At 45.0% G+C, this 27192-nt stretch overlaps 2 protein-coding genes across 3 annotated transcripts; one reads left to right on the top strand and one right to left on the bottom strand.

Moving 5' to 3' along the window:
• Positions 1-2786: 2786 nt before the first annotated feature.
• LOC115587607 (integral membrane protein 2B) lies at positions 2787-16257 on the bottom strand. Of its 2 annotated transcripts, none has more exons than XM_030427525.1 (7): positions 16016-16257; positions 7545-7715; positions 6464-6532; positions 4964-5113; positions 4394-4504; positions 4049-4199; positions 2787-3555 (listed from the first exon to the last, which is right to left on the bottom strand). In XM_030427525.1, the coding sequence occupies exons 1-7, from the start codon at positions 16097-16099 to the stop codon at positions 3467-3469; spliced, it is 825 nt and encodes a 274-aa protein (XP_030283385.1). In that variant the 5' UTR covers positions 16100-16257; the 3' UTR covers positions 2787-3466. The 2 variants fall into 2 exon arrangements, with proteins under 2 accessions (XP_030283385.1, XP_030283386.1); XM_030427526.1 differs by having other exon boundaries at positions 7584-7715.
• Positions 16258-17760: 1503 nt separating this feature from the next.
• On the top strand, positions 17761-25207 carry med4 (mediator complex subunit 4). The gene is made up of 7 exons (XM_030427527.1): positions 17761-17893; positions 18070-18136; positions 19333-19503; positions 19689-19746; positions 19831-19917; positions 24497-24628; positions 24830-25207. Exons 1-7 carry the CDS (start codon positions 17820-17822, stop codon positions 25000-25002), a joined length of 762 nt encoding a protein of 253 aa, XP_030283387.1. The 5' UTR covers positions 17761-17819; the 3' UTR covers positions 25003-25207.
• Positions 25208-27192: the final 1985 nt, after the last annotated feature.

Here is a 27192-nt window from a genome sequence, read left to right as displayed (position 1 = left end):
AAAGAGTTAAGATCAACATTTACAAACACTCACAAGGTGCAGTTTTAGAGTGAGTAGGCTAGTTTAAAAAGATGTGTTTTCAGAGCAGTTTTGAATTTTGTAATGGAGTCCAATAAGTGAATGTGAGGCGGGAGGAGTTCCAGAGTTTGGGTGCAGCATGGGAGAAAGCCCTGGCACCCATTGTGCTGAGTTTGATGATAAATGATCAGAAACGATTTAATATCAAAATGCTAAATCATGATATATGTATATACATTACCATGTATATCATATCAGTATTACATTATATTATATACATTTATCTGCTCTAATTCAGTCCCTGCAGTGTGACGCTGTCACATTCATCTGCTCTGTATTTTTATTTATTTAGATGGATGAAAATAAGCATGAAAGACCACTGTGTGCGTGCGTGCGTGTGTGTGTGCGTGCGTGTGTGTGCGTGCGTGCGTGCGTGCGTGTGTGTGTGCGTGCGTGTGCAGGCGTCTCTCACCTGTCCCGTCTGTAATCAGAGCCTCATGAGGATTCACTGAGTGTAAAGACAAGATGTTTATTTAAATGGTGAAATGCAGCAGAGGTTTGCTGCTCATGTTACTGTGGTCAGACTTCAGACATCACACCCCACCATGATATGTCAGGCAGCCAGAGTGTGTGTGTGTGTGTGTGTGTGTGTGTGTGTGTGTGTGTGTGTGTCTGTGTGTGTGTGTGTGTGTGTGTGTGTCTGTGTGTGTGTGTGTGTGTGTGTGTGTGTGTGTGTGTGTGTGTGTGTCTGTGTGTGTGTGTGTGTGTGTTACTATATCTGACACTGATGCAGATTTACATCTCCGGATGAAGTTTTCAGATCTGTTACTGAAGACAGAAGTCACACTAAAACACTGAATAGTATTAAAATAGAAGTGCAGAAGTATAATCAGTAAATGTCAGGAACAGAATTAAATATCATGCAGTAAAAATGCCTCTCTGAATGTTCTGTTACGTGCAGTTTATTTTTTACTTATCTTAACTTGAATGTGCAGCATTTAACTGTAAGGAAGTGAGTCTGTATCAGCACTTTAATCTCTAACAATGCACCGTGTGTTGTGTTTAATCTGATTTTTATATGTTAAATCTTAACATAGTCACTAGTAAACAAAGCCGTGAAGTACAACATTAGAATTTAAAAAGACATTAGTAAATTATATTTTAGAAATGTAGAAATATCATATAAAAATATAAAAAGCTAGTATGATATTAAAATATAAAAGACACAAACCCTCAAGGAAACTAAAAGTATGCTACATAAAAATAGTAATTTGGTTTCAAAAGTGTAAAGTATCATGTTTTTAACATGTTGGGGATTCAAATCTAGATTCAAATCTTTGTCTGTAAAGGAACTACAGCTGTCAGATACTGTAAATGTTTAATTACAGTTCATTAATAGAGTTCTTCAGTAATATTTATAATGATAATAAAGAGCAGACGATGTGACGGCTTCAGTTATCATATGACCAGTGTGCTGAAGGTGACTCTCCTGTTAACCACCTGGCTCATTTCCCATGATCCTCCTGTGCGAGGCCCCTCTGATTAGAGCTTTAATCAAGGACACATTTCCACTGTGATCAGATGACAGCAGGCTGAGCTGTGACAGCTGATCACTGTCAGGCTCTGAGGTCACAACAGTCACATGATACACACACCAATACACAGGTCGCCTGTGAAAACACTACACACACTGTGTACTAGTCAGTCAGAAGTAAAAGTACATGACAACAATGTGAAACTACTCTATTACAAGTATAAGTAGAGCAAAACAATCAATGTATCAATGCAGAAAATGATGAGCAGGTGGATCCAGGATGTTCAGACTGACTCAGATGAGTCACCATCACCTGATGACATCAGAGAAGGTCAATTATTTTATTGCTCTTATTAAACATTCATCAGGAGGAGACGAGATCTGTTATCTCCAAGTAAGGCAGTAAAATAACTGGACCACCAGCTGCTCTCTCCAGTGTAAAGGAACGTAAGGATCTGAAAACGTCGGTTTAATCTATAACTGTTTTATTCTATAAACTTGTATGTGATTATATAAAATCTAAATGTGCGAAGTAACTGAAGCTGCCAGATAATGTTAGAGAAGTAAAAAGTACAATGTCTGAGGTGTACAAGAGAATACTGGAAAATACAAGCAGCTCGTAACAGAACTGAAGTAGTTGTAAACAGTAGTTGAGTAAATGTACTCTGTTACTTTGCACCCCTGACACTAAAGTTGACTTCAGTGTTTGTTTTTTATTCACAGCTGATTTAATCTAATCATCATAAGAATCTCAGATTTGATACATTGGCGTTAGAAGACGACGATCAGCTGTCAGATGATTGTGTGTCAGTGAAGATCTGCGTGTGACGAGGCTCGCTGTGACCGGCCAGCAGCTGCAGTCTGCATGTCCTCTCTTCTGCTGTCCCATCAATAAAAAGCCATAGATTTACATGCTAATGTTCAGCAGGAAAACTAATGTCACCCATCTTAGTTTAGCAACTTTGCATGCTAGAGTGAGCTAATAATCAGTAAACAGCTGAGGCTGATGATGTCATCAGTTCTGCAAGTATTCAGTGTTGGACACATTAACATGTTGACCTGGTGAAGGTGCGTCGGGTCACTAACGTCTGCAGGATTCATCTGCTGGGGACCATGAATGAAAGTCGATCCACAGTGTCAGACTGACTGTGGTCCCCGGAGCTACACGGCTAATGTTGCTAACAGTGCTGTTTTCTTCAGGACGTGTGGAGTAAATGAACGTGTTGACACATTGTTGTTTTCTGTTTGTTTATTGTGTTGGTCTGGTCATATCTTCAAAGAGATTATATACACAAATTAGTAAAAGAAGAAGAGTTATTCAAAAAATGACACATTCAAAGACCCTCGAGGAAAAGACGTTAAGATCAGAGTGTGGTGCTGTGAGCTCTGCTCGGTTCATCTTTTGTTTCCAACTTGTTTTAAAGCTAATGGAGAGCAGCTGCGTCCACACTCGTATCTTAAGATCGTGTTCAGTTCAGAAACATCAGGCGCAGTGTTATTAAGCTACAGCAGACACAATACAAAAACAATAAGTCTCCCTGGACTGATGAGTTTAAAGTGGTACAAAAGTCGTCTTTCTCCTGAAATCTGAGAGAAAGGCAAACTAAATCTTCCCTTGTCTAAGAAAATAAATGCTCAGGCTATAGTTGCAGTTATTACTTTGATTAAAATAATTTACTTTAAGCTAATTATTTATGAAAAGACTCCAAGAAAACCCCGAACAGAAAAGTGGAAAAATACACAGACTTTCTTTGTTTCACAATTACGAAGATTCAGCGAACAGCTTCACATTTCACTCGTCTCACTCACTCAAACTACCTGAAGTAAAGGACAGGAAACAGACAGGTGAGGGTTAACAACACACGTCTCACTGTACGCCAGTGACTTTAAGAGCAGCTGTGAAGACGACGTCTCTTACGGCTCACAGATCAGAGTCTCCACCACGACCCTGCTCCCAAAGTGACGGATCTTGTGGCAGTTCAGAGCTTCACGCTTCTGCATACCTGCAGGACGACAGCAGAGACAGCAGAGAGGGTTAACGAGCTGACTCCAGACAGGAAACATTTCAGGAACACGAGGAGGAGCTCAGGAATCAACATCGGTCCTTAACAAATGTAGTGATTTAAGGAGTTGTTGAGTTAAAACAAACTTTCTAACGTAGTGAAACTGTGTGTGTGACAGATTGTAACTCATTGTGTCCTTGTTGTAAATTCAGCATTAAATCTTTCAGCTGAAGTTGTTTGTCTCCTTGTAATAAGTGTCAGCTGTGACCTGACGGACTGAGACTGAACACTGATCGGATCACTGAGGACAGATGTTATTACAGATGTGAACAGGATTTGGCATTCGCAGGTGAGTCCCGGTCAGTCTGAGCTGCCACACAAACACACATGCTGATTGGCTGTTTGTGATCATTAAACCCCGATGGATTATTTTGTCCCCCTCAGTCTGAACACAGCTCACATGGACGTCATGTTATCAAGTAAGATAACGTACCCAGGATCCTGTCTCTGCGCTGCAACTTGTAGGTGTCTTTGCCGCGGCACAGGTTGTAGATGAAGTATCCCAGCTGGTCGACGTGCTCCAGACGCTCGGTCACGATCATCTCCTCGTGGATCAGGTAGGACTGAGGCAGGTACGTGCCGGCCTGGAGAGAGAGAGGAACACAGGTACACATCAGGCATCAGATAGTAAGATTAGTTCTGATGACAGCTGTTGTCACTAAGCAACAGTGAACCAAAGCCAATGTATGTGAAGTGTGATCATATTGATCAATAAAGACTCAATTAACTTCCTGTGAAGTTTGTCGGGAGAGAATCCTTCATGTGAGAGGTGTGTTACCTTGACGTTGACGAGCAGCTCCAGGAAGTCTCTGGGAGGCATGACGATGGAGGTGTTGAGCGGGATGACGTAGCACTTGTTCAGACTCAGGTCCAGGTAGGCTGTCAGCTTCTGAGACACCACAAAACACAAAGCACTTTAACTTTTGTCTTTCAGAAAAATATAAATATCTTTAATTCCTCGTTCATTTACTGAGAGCAGGGTCTTTATCCTGTTGTATTCAAACACATTGCTTTCACCAGTACAACACAGTCACACTCACATACTCATCAGTTACTTCACATTTCTGCTTTTTAACCTCCCATGAAGAGCTGCAGTACATTTCACATTAAAAGTCTTTAATCCTGCCTGTTACTGGTATGCTTTTAATGTGGAGAATTCACAGGAAGTGATGAGTTTCACTGACAGCTGTCACTATATGATAAGTCTGAGGTTCCACACAGACCCTCTGATCTCCTCTTATTAAGATGCTGTATTTATATCACAATAAATCCCTCGGCTCATTATTAATTCAGACAGGAAACGGCTGAGCGTCTGTGATGTCAGTCTGGGGGCGGAGCTTGGTCTCACCCTCTGGAAGTCGTGGACGATGTCTGCGGGGTCTCCGTCATCGAACTCGGGCACGGGCACATTGATGAGCTCAACTTGCTCGTCCTCCAGCACCCGGATCCTCTCCTCCAGCTGACGCAGGGGGAACTGGTTGGGCAGCTCCACCTCCACCTGCAGACCAGTTCAGCCAGTTAGCTACAGTCAGCTACACCCAGTCAGCTACACCCAGTCAGCTACACCCGGCCAGCTACACTCGGCCAGCTACATTCGGTCAGCTACACTCGGTCAGCTACACTCGGTCAGCTACATTCAGCCAGCTACACCCGGTCAGCTACACCCGGTCAGCTACACCCGGTCAGCTACACTCAGTCAGCTACATCCAGTCAGCTACACTCGGTCAGCTACACTCGGTCAGCTACACCCGGCCAGCTACACCCGGCCAGCTACACTCGGCCAGCTACACTCGGCCAGCTACACTCGGCCAGCTACATTCGGTCAGCTACACTCGGTCAGCTACACTCGGTCAGCTACACCCGGTCAGCTACACTCGGTCAGCTACACTCGGCCAGCTACACTCGGCCATCTACACCCGGCCAGCTACACCCGGTCAGCTACACCCGGTCAGCTACACTCGGTCAGCTACATTCGGTCAGCTACACTCGGTCAGCTACATCCAGTCAGCTACACTCGGCCAGCTACACCCGGCCAGCTACACCCAGTCAGCTACACTCAGTCAGCTACACTCGGTCAGCTACACCCGGTCAGCTACACCCGGTCAGCTACACCCGGTCAGCTACACTCGGCCAGCTACATTCAGTCAGGTACACTCGGTCAGCTACATTCAGTCAGGTACACCCAGTCAGCTACACTCAGTCAGGTACACTCGGTCAGCTACACCCGGTCAGCTACACCCAGTCAGCTACACTCAGTCAGCTACACTCGGTCAGCTACACCCGGTCAGCTACACTCGGTCAGCTACACCCGGTCAGCTACACTCGGTCAGCTACACCCGGTCAGCTACACCCGGTCAGCTACACCCAGTCAGCTACACTCGGCCAGCTACATTCGGTCAGCTACACCCGGTCAGCTACACTCGGTCAGCTACACCCGGTCAGCTACACTCGGTCAGCTACACCCGGTCAGCTACACTCGGTCAGCTACATTCAGTCAGGTACATGTCTGAACTAAACACGGATTAAGAATTAATAAGAGACCAAAGTGTTGTTCGTCTGAGGAACAATCCAACGTATCAATGAATCAACTCATTGTTGTGTTTGGTTGGAGTTATTGCTGTGAACTGTTCTAACAGGATGTGGTGTGGAAGAAAAAAACAGAACAGTTTGAAAATGGCCGATAAAACAAAGTGTGAGGAGCCTAACTTGATAAAACACACAGATGAGAGAAGTGGTGTGTCTGAATCAATCAGTGTCTCAGTGTTACTGATTACTGATGAAGGGACGGTAACTCTCTGAAACGTGCTGTGTGTGAATCAAGTGTCAGTGTTGCTGTTCATCCTCGTACCTCCTCTTCCTCCCGGATCATGAAGTCCTCCTCACGGTAGTTCACCCCGCACACAAACACATGGCCCTCCTGCAGGGAACCACCACAGAACCAGGACAGAACCAGGATAGAACCAGGACAGAACCAGGAGGGAAGCGAGGGAACAGCACATAAAATGAGAAAGGAGATAAAACTAGTTAGAGCCTGTATCATTAGAGTAGAAAGGGATGCATTTAAATGTGTAATAACAACAACAATAACATAACAACAACGATAATAACAACAATACACAACCTGCTTTACACAGGAAACCATTTCAGAATACAATTCAATAAAATCTAAGAGGAAAACAGTAGAATGAGCTGAAGGAGTGAAACCATGAGCTCAGACATGTCGCTGGACCATCAGCATCTTTCAGGTCCAACTAAAGCTTTACTGTATTTCACTTCAGCTGAGGTTCTGGACTCTACATGTACAGTCCAGGCAGCCGGGTACTGGGTCATGAACACAAACTGTTTTAGTCTGAGAACCTCCACAATAAAAGCCTTCCTGTCTTGATAAACACTAACTACGGCATCTCTACTTCATGTGTCTGTTTTCTCTTACTGGTCTCTAGTCAGTATGAACATTATGTCACTGAATGTCTCATTCTGTCTGAACAACTGTGAGCAGGCAGCTCTCCTGGGTTACCTGTACAGGTAGCAACATGAGTACAGCTCTCAGCAGTCGACCTGCTCCAACATGTCCGCTCTCATTTTGTCCTGAAACTGTGATTTATATGTCAGATGTTCAGGACTCTGTTCCTGCTGACTTTGTGAGGTGGATTTAAACCAGCTGAAGCTGCCATGACTTTATTAAAGTGTTCTTGTGGTCTTTATGTTCTGTTGAGTGAAAACAAGTAGAACATGTTTCTGAATGGTCTCAGAGGGAGAGTGGAGGTTTATCTTCATGTTTTATTTCACTGCATCTGTTCTGTACATGACTTCCTGTGTCCCCTGTGCTGAGGTGTCTAACTCCTCCTGGGTCGCCTACGTGAAGCCCTCAGGTCTTTAAACGCCTTCATGGTTTCCTTTAATATTTAAATCAGCGTCGGACACGTTACCTCTCCATCCTCCCAGCCCTGCTGGGGCTGTCTGCTCACCTCCAGGATGTAGTAGCGGTACAGGTAGGCTCCTCCAACCACCACTCCAGACAGCATGAGGGCCAGACCCAGGCACATGCACCAGCACCAGGCCCGGGACTGCTGACGCACCGGCAGTGCTGCCTCCGCATCCTGAAGAAGAAGAAGAAGAAGAAGAAGAAGAAGAAGAAGAAGAAGAAGAAGAAGAAGAAGAAGAAGAAGAAGAAGAAGAGAGGATGATCACTGATTCACTGATCAGAGATCGTCAACAGGTTTCTTCTGATCTTTGCCACTTTTGGCCACAGGGGGCGCCAGAGCCAACACTGCTGGTTGCAGCTTTAAATATTTCTATCACTGACATGGAAACATGTGTGTGTGTGTGTGTGTGTGTATGTGTATGTGTATGTGTATGTGTGTGTGTGTGTGTGTGTGTGTGTGTGTGTGTGTGTGTGGACTGTAAATGGTAAATGGACTTGCATTACTGACCAGAGCCGCTTTACAACTCTTCTCACATTAACTCATTCACACACACATTCACACACTGACAGCAGACGATGGCTCATCAGTTCAGGGTTCAGTGTCTTGCTCAAGGACACTTAGGCATGCAGCTTGGTGGAGCCGGGATTCCAGTCACTTCTGCAATAACACATTCATCACTAAAGTAGGAAACAGTGACAACACAACTTTAATGTGAAAGAGAGAATATGGAAACAGAAATGTGCACTTGGTATTTTTTTATTACTAAATAATCTATTAGACAGAAAAACAACAGCAGTGTCCTGTGATCCATTGTGAGGCTGAGGAGCAGCACTGAGGCCACTTCACTCAATGTAAAGTCACGGTGGAGAGCATCAGAACCGACCCAGTGACCCGCTCCACCTGTGACGGTGTTGTCTTACATCTTTATGAAGTTTTTAGAATTTTCAGCTCCAGCTTTTTCATCCCTTTGCACACTGATATGGTAATAATTGTTGATAATGATGATAATGATGATTAAAGTCAAAGTACAACGTGATGTGAGAGGTCAACTACGACTCCCACAATGCAGTTTGGTATAAAATATCCAATCATAGAAGTTTAAATTCTCTTGATTGACTGATGAAGGAGGATGATTCCTTCATGTACCAGCAGCTTCGCTCCACGTCGCCACAGCTGCTGTTTTCTGACTTCATGCTGGTTATCATCTTTTGTTTTCCCACAATGCTTCACTTCATAACAGACTTCCTGCTCTTGTTCCTGTGTGGTCAAACGAGCGGTCCACAAACTGAAAAAATCTGCCATCACTTCTATTCTCATCAAAAACACCTGACCTGGACGGCTCCGTTATCTTCAGGTCAAACGTCAACAACATACAAACAATAGTCAGATAAAGGAGGAAAAACAAAGGTTTCAGTCAGCGTCTCCTGGTCAGTTCAGTCGGTTACAGGAGGAAGTGGGCTGGTTCTGACCTCGCCGAAGTGTACTGACAAATTCAAACCAACCGTTGTGTTTTCTGAGAAAGAGGAGGAAAGTTCAGAAAAGAGGAACCAAAGAATGACGGTTACAGACTCAACGTGAGAATAAAGAGGAAGTGCAGCGTAAAGAGAAATGAGCTGAGGCAGCAGATACCAGTTCTGCTGATGGACATTACAGAGACGTGTTCTCAGGCTCGGCTTCAGCTCGTCTCTGCTGGTTTGTTCCAGTCACTCACACAGCTGAAGTCCAGCAGAGAAAAGAGGAAGTGAAGGTGAAACGACAGAGAGAAGAAGAAGAGGATGTTTTCAGACGACTCACTGTGAACACAGTCCGGTCTGTCAGGCAGGAGGTGGACACACAAGGTTTAAGGTGTGACACAGTTCAGGACCACTGATCTGAACTCTGCACGAGACCCAATACAAAGACCCAGTCAGGTTTTCATCCTGTACAGGCTGTAAAGACCATCCTCCCCAACTAGACTCTTTTTCTTAAAAAACTACTTCCTGATTATCAAAATAGCTGCCAACTCATTAATAACTGATAACTATACAGTCAGCTACAACAAAGCAAAATGTCCCAGCGGACGAGGTTCTGGTGGATTCTCACATGGTTTGTGTTTGTCTGCGCCCAGGGCTGTAATATATAAATATTCCCCTGGCGACTTAATTTTGGAGGGATACATGCCACGGGGCGGGTAAACGTTTGTCCCGATGGTCGTGCTCTTGCAATAAATCATGCATGATATAGCAAAACATTGTAGTAGCTGTAAAGTGATAAATTATGACGGTAGCGAACGTTAGTGCTAAACCGGCTATTTGTTGTGTGTCGCACTGAAGTAGCTCCCCCGACGTCACCGCTGTAGAAAATAGTTCCCCTCAGAAGCAACGTAGCGTGTGCGTCACCGCTCTTTAAAAGTTTGGCGCAGTGATTCGAGCGCAGCAATGACGACACCGCTAACTCATGAGCTGAGGGTAGTTGTACTTAAATTGCGCATCATTTCTAAACGACTTCCTTCAATTAGGTTTCAGTTTGATAATCAAGTGGCTTAATGTGAGAACAGTTGTCACGTCACAAAACGTGTAAAACCATCAAATCCAGTGTAAATGTTATTATGGTACAGTCGACACTGACAGGTCTATTACAGAGCCTGATAGTTAATTAATGAGTGTTTCCTTTGTCAAAGTTTTGCACTGTTCAAGTTTTCAATTTGCAATGTTATGAAATTTAATTAATAATATTAAAATGTATTTCTAAATAACACTTTGGCCTCTTTTCTAAGCATGTATTACTATATAATACTGTTATCTCCATGAAAAGTACTGAAACAGATGTATATGCAACAAAAAGAGGCAATTTATTATTTGGCCGGTAAAAAAATTACTTACCGGTTGATTCTTTCATCTACCGGTCCTCGTGACAGGTGAGCCACAAAGTTAGTTTACAGCCTGTCTGCACCATCAGAATCAATATCCTGGTTGTTTATCAGATTTGTGATCAGTTGATGTGAATCAGCAGACGGCACATCAGCTGACCCACAAAGGTTCAGGTTCACAACTTGACGTCACACACAGCCCGTCTGGATGCAACCTCACACAGGTGAGCCTCAGACAGGTGAGCCTCAGACAGGTGAGCCTCAGACAGGTGAGCCTCGGACAGGTGAGCCTCAGACAGGTGAGCCTCAGACAGGTGAGCCTCAGACAGGTGAGCCTCGGACAGGTGAGCCTCAGACAGGTGAGCCTCAGACAGGTGAGCCTCAGACAGGTGAGCATCAGTGTTCAGGACAGAGTTTAGTTTCCATGTGAAACCTCATTAGGTTTAAGGTGAGGTTAGGTTAGAGTCGGTCTGCTCTCAGAGGGCGGAGGGTGGATGATGGGGGTGGAGTTTAGGTGGAGCATGTGTGTCTGTTTGGTAATCCTCCTCCTTGTAGAGTTTTATCGGTCGGCTCTCAGCAGGAGGCAGCTAAAGCTCAGAGGATGAGTCTCAATCTAACTGATTAACTGTAATCCTGTCCAACAGTCTGAGAGGACGCAGAGAGACCAGAGACCAGGGCCGGGCCTCAGCTGTAATCTGATTACTCCATGTATCTGAAGCTCATTTGATGAAAAGAACAAACTGAAGTCGGAGACGTCACTGAGCTGAAGATGAATCATTTACATGTCCATCAGCTGCTGACAGTCCACTGAACACCTGTCCACTGAACACCTGAACATCTGAACACCTGAACACCTGAACACCAGAACACCTGTCCACTGAACACCTGTCCACTGAACACCTGAACACCTGTCCACTGAACACCTGAACACCTGAACACCTGTCCACTGAACACCTGTCCACTGAACACCTGTCCACTGAACACCTGTCCACTGAACACCTGAACACCTGTCCACTGAACACCTGTCCATTGAACACCTGTCCACTGAACACCTGTCCACTGAACACCTGTCCACCTGTCCACCTGTCCACTGAACACCTGTCCACTGAACACCTGTCCACTGAACACCTGTCCACCTGAACACCTGTCCACCTGAACACCTGAACACCTGTCCACTGACATAGAACAAAGACAAGCACAACATCCTCACGGTTGAGAACTGAACTGTGAGGATGTTCAGGATTCTGGACTAACTGTGATGATAAATAGTTTCAGCTGTAATCTAAACGCAGAACAGCTGACTGATGACAGCTGACAATTATTTACAGAATAATCTGTAAAACATTTTCCTCAATTAATGGATCAGTGTTGGTTCTGATACATTTAACTAAATATTAGGAACCATATTAAAGAGTTGATGAATAAAGAAGCTGTCAGCGTAAACGTCTCAGCACACGTCCATGTTGTGTTCTCAGAAACAGCTCCTTCCTGTTTCTGCTTCACAGTCAGACCACTTCCTGTTTCACTAAAACCGCTGTAGAGTTGCACTTCACTGACACACAGTTATTGTGTGTTCATGGACTCTTCATTTCTACAGACGCTGAGTGATAAACACAGAAGACTGGTTCAGTTCAGTGATGAGCTTTACTTTATATCATATGATGTCTGAAGACAAAACATCAGTCTGACTTCTGATTAAATGAACCATGTCCGGATGAAGATCAGGCAACGTGTCATGACTGATGTTGAAGCAGTTTGTTGTCTGAGCCCGATGTGTAGTTCTGATGTTAGTATCTTTACACGACACTGTTATAATAATTATTATTATCATTATGAACATGAAAGTGTTTAACTTCAGGAAGATGTTCCTCTGAAACAGCTGAAGTTTGGTGAAAACTGACCTTTAATGAGCAACATTCACACCTGGCGTCATGCAACAGCACCTGAAGGCTCACCTGCAGCCTGCCGGGCCTCAGTACAGCACAGTGATGCGTTCATGTACCAACAGCACCTGAAGGCTCACCTGCAGCCTGCCGGGCCTCAGTACAGCACAGTGATGCGTTCATGTACCAACAGCACCTGAAGGCTCACCTGCAGCCTGCCGGGCCTCTCAGTACAGTACAGTGATGCGTTCATGTACCAACAGCACCTGAAGGCTCACCTGCAGCCTGCCGGGCCTCAGTACAGCACAGTGATGCGTTCATGTACCAACAGCACCTGAAGGCTCACCTGCAGCCTGCCGGGCCTCTCAGTACAGTACAGTGATGCGTTCATGTACCAACAGCACCTGAAGGCTCACCTGCAGCCTGCCGGGCCTCAGTACAGCACAGTGATGCGTTCATGTACCAACAGCACCTGAAGGCTCACCTGCAGCCTGCCGGGCCTCTCAGTACAGCACAGTGATGCGTTCATGTACCAACAGCACCTGAAGGCTCACCTGCAGCCTGCCGGGCCACTCAGTACAGCACAGTGATGCGTTCATGTACCAACAGCACCTGAAGGCTCACCTGCAGCCTGCCGGGCCACTCAGTACAGCACAGTGATGCGTTCATGTACCAACAGCACCTGAAGGCTCACCTGCAGCCTGCCGGGCCTCAGTACAGCACAGTGATGCGTTCATGTACCAACAGCACCTGAAGGCTCACCTGCAGCCTGCCGGGCCACTCAGTACAGCACAGTGATGCGTTCATGTACCAACAGCACCTGAAGGCTCACCTGCAGCCTGCCGGGCCTCTCAGTACAGCACAGTGATGCGTTCATGTACCAACAGCACCTGAAGGCTCACCTGCAGCCTGCCGGGCCTCAGTACAGCACAGTGATGCGTTCATGTACCAACAGCACCTGAAGGCTCACCTGCAGCCTGCCGGGCCTCTCAGTACAGCACAGTGATGCGTTCATGTACCAACAGCACCTGAAGGCTCACCTGCAGCCTGCCGGGCCTCAGTACAGCACAGTGATGCGTTCATGTACCAACAGCTCGGCTCAGGTGTTCCCTGTGTTTACATGAGATTCAGCTGTCTTCTGCCTAATTTCACGGTTTTCTCTATGGAGTTCTGCACAGGAAACCTGTCAGGCCCAGTGAGCTGATTCAGCACACATGGACATCAGTGTGATAATCATCTTCTTTATGTTCTGATGAAACATTGATAAATAAAGTTCTCAACTAATCACGTGTAGATCAGTTTAAAGGTTCTGAGGTTTTGTAGATTTTTTTTCATGCTGTCATTCAGATAAGAAGAATTACTCAGTTACTGTTACTGTGCTCATGATGCTTCTGACATTTTATACTAAACTACTGATCAAATATTGGTAAATATGAATCCACACACTAACTGTGAAGGTTTATCAATGTTGAGAAATGAAAGAATCTGAGCTGTTTACTGAGTGAAAGTGATTAAATATGAGCTTCATCCAGCACACATGATCAGTGTCGCTGTGACAGACGTCCTGAGCTTCAGGATGACCGCGGCTCTCTGTGTTATTCCTGTAGTGGCTAAACGGAGCTGCAGACGTGATTAGACCGAGTGTTGAGCCTGATCTATTTTCTCTGACTGTAATCATCTCACACCGAGGCTTTGCATCACCGCTTCACTTCTGTGAACACACACAGGCTGCAGACGACGCAGCAGGTTCATTAACATTGTTTTTCCTCAATCGTCACATCAAACTGTCATGAAACTGAAGAGAACCAGAAACACAGAGAACTTTGAGGTTGGCAGATAAAACCACAGAGTCCAGGCTGATTCACCGTGAGGTCAGGAAGAAAAGAGCGAGTGAGAGCAGAAAGGATCGCTCTTTAATCACCAAGTCCATCAACACTAAAATAATATAATGCTTATTATCAGCTCGTGTTAGTGGATCCAGCTGCTCACAGCAGGGTCTGTTTGTCTCCGACAACAGGAAATTATTCCTGACAGTTTACAGACTCAACATTAAAAAGAAGAAGACGAGCAGATGATACGGAACTTTCCTCTTTCAACAGTCTGAACCAGCTGAATGCATCACACTGCAAAACCAGCGGCAGCACCTTTACAGCCGAGGCTCAGGTGACAGAGGAGGCCCCTCCCCGTCCTCCTCCTCCTCCCCTCCTCCTCCCCCTCCTCACCCTCCCCCTCCTCCTCCTCACCCTCCTCCTCCTCATCATCATCATCATCATCATCATCGCCTGAGACGAGTCGAACAAGCTGAAACATTGTGAAAGTGTTTCATGTGAACCTCAGAGATAACTGTGTGTTTCCTGACGCACACCGCTCGTTATCATCTTCATCATATCTATAAATCGTTTGACAACTTCACCTTTAAACCTTTTTTCCTGACGACACATTGCAGCATATCAAATAAACTGTGGGTGATTTGAGCAGCTGTGACGCAGCAGGAAGACGTTTATAGGAACATGTAATGTGCTGCAGAGATATGAATAAATGTCTGTTTGTTTGACTTTGTGTGTGTCCATTGAGAGGACATCTTCAGAGAGGACGGAGGTGGTGAAGCACAGCAGAGGGTTCTGGGCCGGGACTCCACCCGGGCCGCTGCAGCGAGGACGCAGCCTCTGGACGCAGGGCGCTGCTCTACCAACCCAGCTCATGGTCGCCGACATGAGTACATGGTGATCTAGTGTTTCCCACACATTGACTCATTCGTGGCGCTGCACCTCAGAATCAGGACCGACGGCCACACGTTGAGTTTTTAGTTTTCTTAGCGCTACTTAAAACCAGTGTTCAGCTGCTCTGCTCCCTGCCTGCCTCTGAGGGTCTGATGGATACTTTACAACATGGATCCCTGATCAGTAAGAAGATGTGGGGTTTACTACCAGAGCCACAGTCACAGCTTTGAAATTCATCACTGTACAATATAATTATGATATATAATGAAAATAACCTTCACTTTGTATATAAGAAGCGATCAAACACATCAGGGTTCAAGTTACATTACTTACATTAGTTACTTCATTTGAGTATTTCCACCTGAAGTTACTTTATGTTGTACTCCACTACATGTCAGATATTATGTGTCTGTATTAATTAATTTAATCACAGCAGATTATTTAATGAATTATTATCTTTGTTGCTGCTGTGACATAACGGAGTTCTGGTTCTGGTTCCGGTTCTGAACATGAGAGAAAAACTTTACCTTCAACTTCTGGAATCACACTAGATGAAAGTGTAACAAGGTGTTTTCTGATGATTGATTATTGATTGATTATGACAGAGCCTTCAGCTTCATGTGTAATCTGTGACGTCATTAGATTGAGTGGAAACTACAAACAAAGATCGTTTAACTGACACAGAAAGTGAACTTCACACTGGGAGTAAATATATATGAGAAACACATCAGAAGTGTTCAGATAAATGTTAAAGATAAACTGGGCGAACATATAAAGTGTTAAAGTTTACCAGATTAAATCCACATTAACCTTCCGAGCAAACAAACCCACGAATTATATAACTAACGTTTCTACAACTCATGAAAGTGACTGAAAGTTAAAGTTGTTCTGCTGCAGTGTGTCACACTTCATGTCTCAGCTGTAGTTAAACCACTTTACAGGAACACGATCACCATAAAACAAACTGCGTGATCTCACCGAGCTCATGCTAACTGTTAGCTCCGTTAGCCATTTTCTACTCACTTTGTCCTCCTCGGTCAGAAGAGTTTCCGCGTCCTTTTTCACATCTTTCTGTCCCAGAGCCGAGTTAAAAGAAACCTTCACCATCCTGGAAGAGACGCTGACAAACTACAAACTGTGAAAAAAACGAAGAAAAGTCCGTAAAACGACGAAAACAGAGAGAAATCGCTCCGAAGTGAAGTGTTCGCACTTCTTTCCGGCCAAGTCTGATCTGTTGTGATAACAGCGAGGTCAAGCTGGCGACACCGCGACGACACTTCCGGTTTATGTTCAAAGTAAAAGCATAACCGACAAAACCTGGCAACACTTCCTGTAAGCGATATAGCGTTAAAATATTATTTTGGTAAAATGATAAGCCCCCTTATGAAGAGTACTCAAGTAAAAGTCTCAAAATAATTGATATTAAATGAACGTATCAGTAAAGTAACTGATCCATATATTTACATATATGTAACTGAATACTGTGAGTCAGCTGATCATCACAGTCACTGTTATTGATAAATGTATTTAAATGTGCAACTTTGGCTCTGATGCAGTTTGTAATCTGTAAAGGAACTAGTAAGTAAAGATAATGAATTAATGAAGTGGAGTAAAAAGTACAATATTTGCCTCCAAAATGTTGAGGAGTGGAAGTATGATAAACATATTTTGTTTATGCATTTATGTAAATAATATTTTCATGTTGTAGTCGAAGGAGGTAAAGTCACTAACTACTAAATACACGTTGAACATTTTAATCTTCAGCTCAGGTTTGTAATTTATAACTTGACCAAATATTTTGTATGCAAAGTTACATATTTCGTGTAGAATTAGAAAATTGCATTAAATAGAAACTGAAGAGTTTTCATCAAAGTTTGTTTTCATTTTCTCTCAACTGACAAAAAAGAGGAAGTGTCCTGACTGAATTTCTGCACTTTTATTTTGAAGTTGAGCACACTGATGTTCCGGTACAGACCTCGCTGCTGGCGGCTGTCTTGACGAGTCTGCTGCAGAGGAACATCAACAGGACTGAACGGACAGCTGGGATGGTTGCCAGGTTTGGGCTGTTTCGGCCCTGTCAGAGTGAAAGTAGAAAATAAAAAAAAGTTAAAGAAAGAAAGTAAAAGAATAATAATGCATTTGACCACTCTTCCTAAGTTTAAAGTACAGAGGTGCCGTCAGTAAAATGTGCTTCAATTATCAAGTGTAGAAAACTTGTTTTGAAGATATGTGTCTCTGTTATTGATATTATTATTGAACCATGTTATTGGAAAAGCTGTTGATAGCTTGTTTCTGAGATGGAGACACACAACTCGGTTTTTTACTTTGTTTTATCAATGTGGAGTAGTATTTACTGTCTGAACTGTGGTACTTCACTGCCACCTGTGTGTGAGTGTCAGAGTGTGATGAGAGTTTACATGTAACATTACTGCACTCAGAAGAAAACTCATGCCTTAAACTTGAAGTATTTAATTATATGTACATTTTCCATCTAATTTTATTCCATAGATTGAATGTAAATTTTCCAAGTGATTTTTTTTCTCATGTTGAGTTTATGTGAATAAATTAAATAATTCAGCTGGATTATATCAAAGTCATACAGACACTTAATATCTGAGATGCACTGGAGTAAAAGTAGAAAGTAGAATAAGACGGAAATACTCGAGTAAAGAACTTCAACAGTACTCGAGTAAATGTACTTGTAGGAGTAAACTGACACCAGCAGGTGGCAGTAACGCGACACTGAGGCAGTCAGCTACTGTAAAGCTTCACAGAAGAAGTGGCAGCATTCACTTCCTGTCATGCGCAGAAGTGAGCAGAAACAACCATGGCGACGGCGGCGGAGAAGTCAACGAAGGAGCGCCTGCTGTGTGTGCTGGAGGATCTGGAGGTTTTATCTCGGTAAAGTTTAACGTGTATCGGTTGTTTGTTGTTCTCGTGTTAATAAAGTTTATAACGGTGTTGTTGTTTCCGGTGTGAAGAGTTACATTTCCCGCTCAGAGCTGAGAGTCAGCGGTGCTATTCCCTGTTAGCTAACATCTGTTAGCCTTCATTTGAATGATGTGTTTGTGTCTCAGGGAGCTGATCGAGATGTTGGCTCTGTCCAGGAGCCAGAAACTACCGCAGCCCGGAGAGGACACACAGGTAACACACACACACACACACACACACACACACACACACACACACACACACACACAGGAGTGAACCATATAGCATACTGACTGATACATAGAATATAAATCTTGCTACTATCAGTATGTCGGCTGATTAACATGTTTGTGGTATTGAACAGTTGTGATGCAGAAATGTAACCGACGCAGAATATTTTTCAGTTTAACAGCAAACTTTATTGTCCAAGGTGACATCAGAACACTGCAACGGTGAAATTCACTGAGAATTTATTATTCAAGCGTCTTTTTCTGCATTAAAATATCATGTAATCTGAATACTTTTGGATTATCTTTTGATTGGCTTTAAATCAAAGATTGATAATATTAGAAGTCATACAAAAAATCAGATGCAGCCATGAAAAACTTCCACACGTCTTCTTTTTTTCTATTTCAACATCTGAAAACGTTTCAGTGCAGCGCAGTTTGTCATTGACTGGGTGAAGTGAAATGAGCCTCACAGAGACGGCACTGGACAGATTCCAGGTGTTCTGTGTGGACTGTACAACATGTAGGACAAAGTTTGTTTTGTTGTTGTTGCTGAAGTTTTTTAATCAAAGCTCTCATGAAGAACAAGAGGAGCACTCTGTTCATTAAAAACAATCACAGATGTTAATTCAGTCACCAGTGACAGACCTGCCAACCTGAGAGGAGAAACATACTTTATATCCAGCAGAACATATTCAGAATATTCATATTCATGAAAAAATGGTTTCATTAATTTAAAGTTGACATTTTTCGACCGCTGCTTGGAGATGCTCAACTTTGAGTTTGAGACTGGCTGTAGCTCAGGAGGTAGAGCAAGTTGTCTGTCATGGGAAGGTCGCTGGTTAGTATCCCGGCTGCTCCAAGCTGCATGCTGAAGTGTCCTTGGACAAAATACTGAACCCCAAACTGCTCCTGATGTGCTGGTCAGCACCTTGCATGGTGTATGTATGAATTACTGTAAGTCACTTTGGACAAAAGTGTCTAATTTAAGGTTTGTCTAAACACAAATAAAAGTTATTTTATTACAATTTAAATGTATTTAGAAATCAGGTTGTTTTTTCAGGACTCATGGCTTTGTTTGTGGGAGGCTTCAGTTCAGAACAACGACACAAAGAGACTGATGTAAGCTGACTTTATTCAGATATAACATGTGAACCCTGTGTGTGTCCCTGTTTTCTTCAGATCCTGGAGCTGCTGGTGCAGAGGGACCGGGAGTTCCAGGAGCTGATGGAGGTGGCTCAGCAGCAGGGGAAGGTTCACCAGGAGATGCAGCTGCTGGAGAAGGAGGTGGAGAAGAGAGACAACGACATCCAGCAGCTCCAGAAGCAGCTGAAGGAGGCCGAACACATCCTGGTGGGTGCTGCTGGCTCGTGTTATACATCAAGAGTTCATCTGTATTTTATTATCACACTGCTTCCTTCTAGATCTGACTAAATGACGGATGTCCTGTGTTAATAATCACAGACACAAACATTAAACCTCAGTGCGTGTCTCTGCAGCTTCGTTTGATCTAAACTCTGTTGGTTTGTTGTTTTCAGGCCACAGCTGTTTATCAGGCGAAGGAGAAACTCAAATCCATCGACAAAGCCAGGAAAGGTGAGCTGCCCCACCTGTCTAATACTTCCTGTTGAGGCTCAGGTTGTTATCTCTGAACTCATGCTGATGTCTTGTCGTCCACAGGAAGCATCTCCTCAGAGGAGATCATCAAGTACGCTCACAGGATCAGTGCCAGTAACGCTGTGTGTGCGCCTCTCAACTGGCTGCCAGGTAGGAACCAAAGACTCCTAACACACCTGTTCTCTCCAGGTGATCCTCCTCACTGTTAACACACCTGTTCTCTCCTGGTGATCCTCCTCACTGTTAACACACCTGTTCTCTCCAGGTGATCCTCCTCACTGTTAACACACCTGTTCTCTCCTGGTGATCCTCCTCACTGTTAACACACCTGTTCTCTCCAGGTGATCCTCCTCACTGTTAACACACCTGTTCTCTCCTGGTGATCCTCCTCACTGTTAACACACCTGTTCTCTCCTGGTGATCCTCCTCACTGTTAACACACCTGTTCTCTCCTGGTGATCCTCCTCACTGTTAACACACCTGTTCTCTCCAGGTGATCCTCCTCACTGTTAACACACCTGTTCTCTCCAGGTGATCCTCCTCACTGTTAACACACCTGTTATCTCCAGGTGATCCTCCTCACTGTTAACACACCTGTTCTCTCCTGGTGATCCTCCTCACTGTTAACACACCTGTTCTCTCCAGGTGATCCTCCTCACTGTTAACACACCTGTTCTCTCCTGGTGATCCTCCTCACTGTTAACACACCTGTTCTCTCCTGGTGATCCTCCTCACTGTTAACACACCTGTTCTCTCCTGGTGATCCTCCTCACTGTTAACACACCTGTTCTCTCCAGGTGATCCTCCTCACTGTTAACACACCTGTTCTCCTCCAGGTGATCCTCCTCACTGTTAACACACCTGTTATCTCCAGGTGATCCTCCTCACTGTTAACACACCTGTTCTCTCCTGGTGATCCTCCTCACTGTTAACACACCTGTTCTCTCCAGGTGATCCTCCTCACTGTTAACACACCTGTTCTCTCCTGGTGATCCTCCTCACTGTTAACACACCTGTTCTCTCCAGGTGATCCTCCTCACTGTTAACACACCTGTTCTCTCCAGGTGATCCTCCTCACTGTTAACACACCTGTTCTCTCCAGGTGATCCTCCTCACTGTTAACACACCTGTTCTCTCCAGGTGATCCTCCTCACTGTTAACACACCTGTTCTCTCCAGGTGATCCTCCTCACTGTTAACACACCTGTTCTCTCCAGGTGATCCTCACTGTTAACACACCTGTTCTCTCCAGGTGATCCTCCTCACTGTTAACACACCTGTTCTCTCCAGGTGATCCTCCTCACTGTTAACACACCTGTTCTCTCCTGGTGATCCTCCTCACTGTTAACACACCTGTTCTCTCCTGGTGATCCTCCTCACTGTTAACACACCTGTTCTCTCCAGGTGATCCTCCTCACTGTTAACACACCTGTTCTCTCCAGGTGATCCTCCTCACTGTTAACACACCTTGTCACTGTTAACACACCTGTTCTCTCCCTGGTGATCCTCCTCACTGTTAACACACCTGTTCTCTCCTGTGATCCTCCTCACTGTTAACACACCTGTTCTCTCCTGGTGATCCTCCTCACTGTTAACACACCTGTTCTCTCCTGGTGATCCTCCTCACTGTTAACACACCTGTTCTCTCCAGGTGATCCTCCTCACTGTTAACACACCTGTTCTCTCCTGGTGATCCTCCTCACTGTTAACACACCTGTTCTCTCCCTGGTGATCCTCCTCGACTGTTAACACACCTGTTCTCTCCTGGTGATCCTCCTCGCTGTTAACACACCTGTTTCTCTCCTGGTGATCCTCCTCGCTGTTAACACACCGTTCTCTCCATGGTGATCCTCCTCACTGTTAACACACCTGTTCTCTCCTGGTGATCCTCCTCACTGTTAACACACCTGTTCTCTCCAGGTGATCCTCCTCACTGTTAACACACCTGTTCTCTCCAGGTGATCCTCCTCACTGTTAACACACCTGTTCTCTCCGGTGATCCTCCTCACTGTTAACACACCTGTTCTCTCCTGGGTGATCCTCCTCACTGTTAACACACCTGTTCTCTCCTGGTGATCCTCCTCACTGTTAACACACCTGTTTCTCTCCAGGTGATCCTCCTCACTGTTAACACACCTGTTCTCTCCAGGTGATCCTCCTCAGCTGTTAACACACCTTTCTCTCCAGGGTGATCCTCCTCGCTGTTAACACACCTGTTCTCTCCTGGTGATCCTCCTCGCTGTTAACACACCTGTTCTCTCCTGGTGATCCTCCTCACTGTTAACACACCTGTTCTCTCCAGGTGATCCTCCTCACTGTTAACACACCTGTTCTCTCCAGGTGATCCTCCTCACTGTTAACACACCTGTTCTCTCCTGGTGATCCTCCTCACTGTTAACACACCTGTTCTCTCCTGGTGATCCTCCTCACTGTTAACACACCTGTTCTCTCCTGGTGATCTCCTCACTGTTAACACACCTGTTCTCTCCTGGTGATCCTCCTCACTGTTAACACAACCTGTTCTCTCCAGGTGATCCTCCTCACTGTTAACACACCTGTTCTCTCAAGGTGATCCTCCTCACTGTTAACACACCTGTTCTCTCCAGGTGATCCTCCTCACTGTTAAACACACCTGTTCTCTCCATGGTGATCCTCCTCACTGTTAACACACCTGTTCTCTCCTGGTGATCCTCCTCACTGTTAACACACCTGTTCTCTCCTGGTGATCCTCCTCACTGTTAACACACCTGTTCTCTCCTGGTGATCCTCCTCACTGTTAACACACCTGTTCTCTCCTGGTGATCCTCCTCACTGTTAACACACCTGTTCTCTCCTGGTGATCCTCCTCACTGTTAACACACCTGTTCTCTCCTGGTGATCCTCCCTCACTGTTAACACACCTGTTCTCTCCAGGTGATCCTCCTCACTGTTAACACACCTGTTCTCTCCTGGTGATCCTCCTCACTGTTAACACACCTGTTCTCTCCAGGTGATCCTCCTCGCTGTTAACACACCTGTTCTCTCCTGGTGATCCTCCTCGCTGTTAACACACCTATTCTCTCCAGGTGATCCTCCTCACTGTTAACACACCTGTTCTCTCCAGGTGATCCTCCTCACTGTTAACACACCTGTCTCTCTCCAGGTGATCCTCCTCACTGTTAACACACCTGTTCTCTCCAGGTGATCCTCCTCACTGTTAACACACCTGTTCTCTCCAGGTGATCCTCCACTGTTAACACACCTGTTCTCTCCTGGTGATCCTCCTCACTGTTAACACACCTGTTCTCTCCAGGTGATCCTCCTCACTGTTAACACACCTGTTCTCTTCCTGGTGATCCTCCTCACTGTTAACCACACCTGTTCTCTCCTGGTGATCCTCCTCACTGTTAACACACCTGTGTCTCGTCCTGGTGATCCTCCTCACTGTAACACTACTGTTCTCTCCAGGTGATCCTCCTCACTGTTAACACACCTGTTCTCTCCAGGTGATCCTCCTCACTGTTAACACACCTGTTCTCTCCTGGTGATCCTCCTCACTGTTAACACACCTGTTCTCTCCTGGTGATCCTCCTCACTGTTAACACACCTGTTCTCTCCTGGTGATCCTCCTCACTGTTAACACACCTGTTCTCTCCAGGTGATCCTCCTCACTGTTAACACACCTGTTCTCTCCAGGTGATCCTCCTCACTGTTAACACACCTGTTCTCTCCTGGTGATCCTCCTCGCTGTTAACACACCTGTTCTCTCCTGGTGATCCTCCTCACTGTTAACACACCTGTTCTCTCCAGGTGATCCTCACTGTTAACACACCTGTTCTCTCCTGGTGATCCTCCTCGCTGTTAACACACCTGTTCTCTCCAGGTGATCCTCCTCACTGTTAACACACCTGTTCTCTCCAGGTGATCCTCCTCACTGTTAACACACCTGTTCTCTCCAGGTGATCCTCCTCACTGTTAACACACCTGTTCTCTCCAGGTGATCCTCCTCACTGTTAACACACCTGTTCTCTCCAGGTGATCCTCCTCACTGTTAACACACCTGTTCTCTCCAGGTGATCCTCCTCACTGTTAACACACCTGTTCTCTCCTGGTGATCCTCCTCACTGTTAACACACCTGTTCTCTCCAGGTGATCCTCCTCACTGTTAACACACCTGTTCTCTCCTGGTGATCCTCCTCACTGTTAACACACCTGTTCTCTCCAGGTGATCCTCCTCACTGTTAACACACCTGTTCTCTCCAGGTGATCCTCACTATTAACACACCTGTTCTCTCCTGGTGATCCTCCTCGCTGTTAACACACCTGTTCTCTCCAGGTGATCCTCCTCGCTGTTAACACACCTGTTCTCTCCAGGTGATCCTCCTCGCTGTTAACACACCTGTTCTCTCCAGGTGATCCTCCTCACTGTTAACACACCTGTTCTCTCCTGGTGATCCTCCTCACTGTTAACACACCTGTTCTCTCCTGGTGATCCTCCTCACTGTTAACACACCTGTTCTCTCTTGGTGATCCTCCTCACTGTTAACACACCTGTTCTCTCTTGGTGATCCTCCTCACTGTTAACACACCTGTTCTCTCCAGGTGATCCTCCTCGCTGTTAACACACCTGTTCTCTCCTGGTGATCCTCCTCACTGTTAACACACCTGTTCTCTCCAGGTGATCCTCACTGTTAACACACCTGTTCTCTCCTGGTGATCCTCCTCACTGTTAACACACCTGTTCTCTCCAGGTGATCCTCGCAGACCCTACCCCACTGACCTGGAGATGCGCAGTGGGATGCTGGGTCACATGGCCAACCTGCCGACCAACGGCGTCAACGGACATCTGCCAGGTGACGCACTGGCTGCTGGGAGGTTACCAGGTGAGTCCAGCCACAGGTGTACAGTCATTAATCGTTCTACTCTTAGTCTGACTTACAGACTAGGTGTTCATGTCCATGAGTGTGCGTTCAGACAGAGTTTAATCAGAGTGAGGACAGTCCAGAGGCTCCATATGAAACAGTTCAGCCAGCGAGGTCCGCATGAGTTCCCAGACTGACTCCTGTCTCTGCTCTGACTCTCAGACGTGTTGACGCCTCACTACCCCTGGCAGTCCTCTGACGTCTCTGTGGGGATGCTGCCTCCACACCACGGCAACGACTTCGGCCTTGAGCCCCCGGGTCACAACAAGGAGAACGAGGATGACGTGGAGGCCATGTCGACAGATTCGTCCAGCAGCAGTAGTGACTCTGACTGAACTACACTCAGAGTGTGTGTGTGTGTGTGTGTGTGTGTGTGTGTGATTGAGTGAGTGTCACCACAGTCATTTACAGTGAAGCTGATACATGAGGGAGCACAGACGGCCCTTCTTTCGTTTTTCCACAGTGTACAGGTTGACTTAAAGGAACAGTTCACCCTAAAAGTAAAACTCAGTCCTCCTCTTCTCCTCCTGTTGATATAAAGTCCTCCTCTCCTCCTCCTTTTGATATAAAGTCAGTGAAGTGTGGTAGTCCACAGAACAGTTCTGGAGCTTCACAGTAAACCAGAGTTGCAGCATTCTGCTGAACAACTGAAGCAGCTGAGACTTGATTTAAACATCAGAAGTCTCCATCAGCTCGTTTGCTGTGATCTCAGTCTGCAGGAGAGAACACATCACTAACTGATCTCAGACCAGATTTACACCTTTATTATCATGAAGGCTTCACTGTATCTGTGTTACTTTAGGATCAGACTGCAGACTGTGATGACTGCAGACGAGCTGATGGAGACATTTCATGTAAACTTTGAGATGGTTCAGTACGTCTGCTCCTCCTGAGGAACTCAGGTTACTCTGACATTAAAACATCATTTACCATCATTACATGAGCTCTCCACTATCTTTAATTAATAAAGCTCTGTCATTCATTCAACTTAAGTCGACTGAGTTAGTTTGTAAGAGTAGCACTCAGTTTTCTTCATTGATTTTATATTGAAAGGTCACGTTTAGACAGCTGTGACAGTTTCAGCTTCATGAGTGTTTCTGTGGCTCTCATGAGACTAACGAGGAGAAACACACTCGGTGTTCAGAGAAGACTTCCTGATGGAGGGACGGGTGCAGGACAGTTTCACTGTGTCAGGGTTCACCACTGACACGAGGGCCTGTTCCGGGCCAGGGATGCATCAGTTTTTGTAGGAATAGTTTGACATTGTAGGAAATATTTTCACTGTCTCGCTGGGAGTTCCATGAGAATAATGATACCACTCTTGTATCCGTCCATGAAATGTTAGACCTCCGTCTGCAGCTGTGAGCTTAGCTTAAAGACAGGAAGTGAATGAGGGTGTTTGTACTGTCATCGATCTCTGGGAGAGAAAGTGAATAACAGTGATTGAATGTTGAACTGTTCCTTTAACTGTGTGTTTGCATCAGTGTGAGGAGGGAAGTTTAGACACACAACAAACAGACCATCATGTCTGCAAATGACAACACATTAAACAAAAACTAACAGATGAAGTCATTGTAAACTTTAACACAGAGATGAATAATGATAAATATTAATGTGTAAACAAAAAGTGGAGCTTAAAGAGAAACTAAAGTAGAATCTGATGAATGTGACGTCTTCTGTCTCTCTGGTCTCATGTTTGAAGCTAAATGTGTCACTTCCGGTCTCATGTGTGTCACTTCCGGTCTCATGTGTGTGACTTCCGGTCTCATGTGTGTCACTTCCTGTCTCATGTGTGTCACTGTTCAGCTGTAGTGAGTGACAGATGTTGTTCATTTAGCTCTGTGTACATATGCTTGTACATACTCAGCCTTGTAAATAAATACTTTGGAATAGAAATTGTGTGTCTGTGGTTGTAAAGTTGTGTTGTTGGTGTGCTTTATAAAGACCTGATGAAGTCAAACAACTCTAGTCACAATAAGAATATTTATGTTATGAGATTTAATATCACCTGAAGGACAAAGTTTCTGGGATGAGAGTGTTAAGTTGAGTATTATTTCACCAGATAAACCTTTTTTTAAACTCGTTATCAGATGTAGTTAACATGTCTCCAAGTGTAGCGCTGGTTGTTGCTTTTTATTACACGATGAGTAAAAGACACATTTCTGCAAAGATAATATTATAATACCTTGAATATGTGCAAAAACAGAGGGAGTGTTAAACTAACCTGTGTGACCACACTGACTCCAGATATCTGGAGCGAGACATGAACTACATGCTGATAAAAAGCTGCAGAGAGCTGCAGTGATGTGCGTTAATGACTACAAGTTAGAGGCCACAGCACTGTGTCAAGGCTCTGGGACGAGGCTGCCTTCACTGACTCCTCGTAAACTCCCACATCGATGACTAGCATGAGTCGGTATTGTGTATTTTGGTTAAAAATAAATAATAAGACATGCTGATGTTTGCAGCATTATCTTTGGCTGTGTTAAATGTCAGTATCATGAAACACAACTCATGAAACGAAG

Source organism: Sparus aurata, chromosome 9 (genome assembly GCF_900880675.1).
Source record: "Sparus aurata chromosome 9, fSpaAur1.1, whole genome shotgun sequence".
Classification (NCBI taxonomy): Eukaryota; Metazoa; Chordata; class Actinopteri; order Spariformes; family Sparidae; genus Sparus; species Sparus aurata.
This window is presented reverse-complemented; position numbering and strand designations above follow the sequence as displayed.

Coding starts and splice junctions, on each gene's coding strand:
- med4 (XM_030427527.1), top strand. CDS start 17,820: ATGGCGACGGCGGCGGAGAAGTCAACGAAGGAGCGCCTGCTGTGTGTG. Junction 18,137..19,332: donor AGCCCGGAGAGGACACACAG/GTAACACACACA, acceptor TGTTTTCTTCAG/ATCCTGGAGCTGCTGGTGCA. Junction 19,747..19,830: donor CATCGACAAAGCCAGGAAAG/GTGAGCTGCCCC, acceptor TGTCGTCCACAG/GAAGCATCTCCTCAGAGGAG.
- LOC115587607 (XM_030427525.1), bottom strand. CDS start 16,099: ATGGTGAAGGTTTCTTTTAACTCGGCTCTGGGACAGAAAGATGTGAAA. Junction 6,533..7,544: donor AGGGCTGGGAGGATGGAGAG/GTAACGTGTCCG, acceptor GGTTCCCTGCAG/GAGGGCCATGTGTTTGTGTG. Junction 3,556..4,048: donor GCGCAGAGACAGGATCCTGG/GTACGTTATCTT, acceptor GTCGTCCTGCAG/GTATGCAGAAGCGTGAAGCT.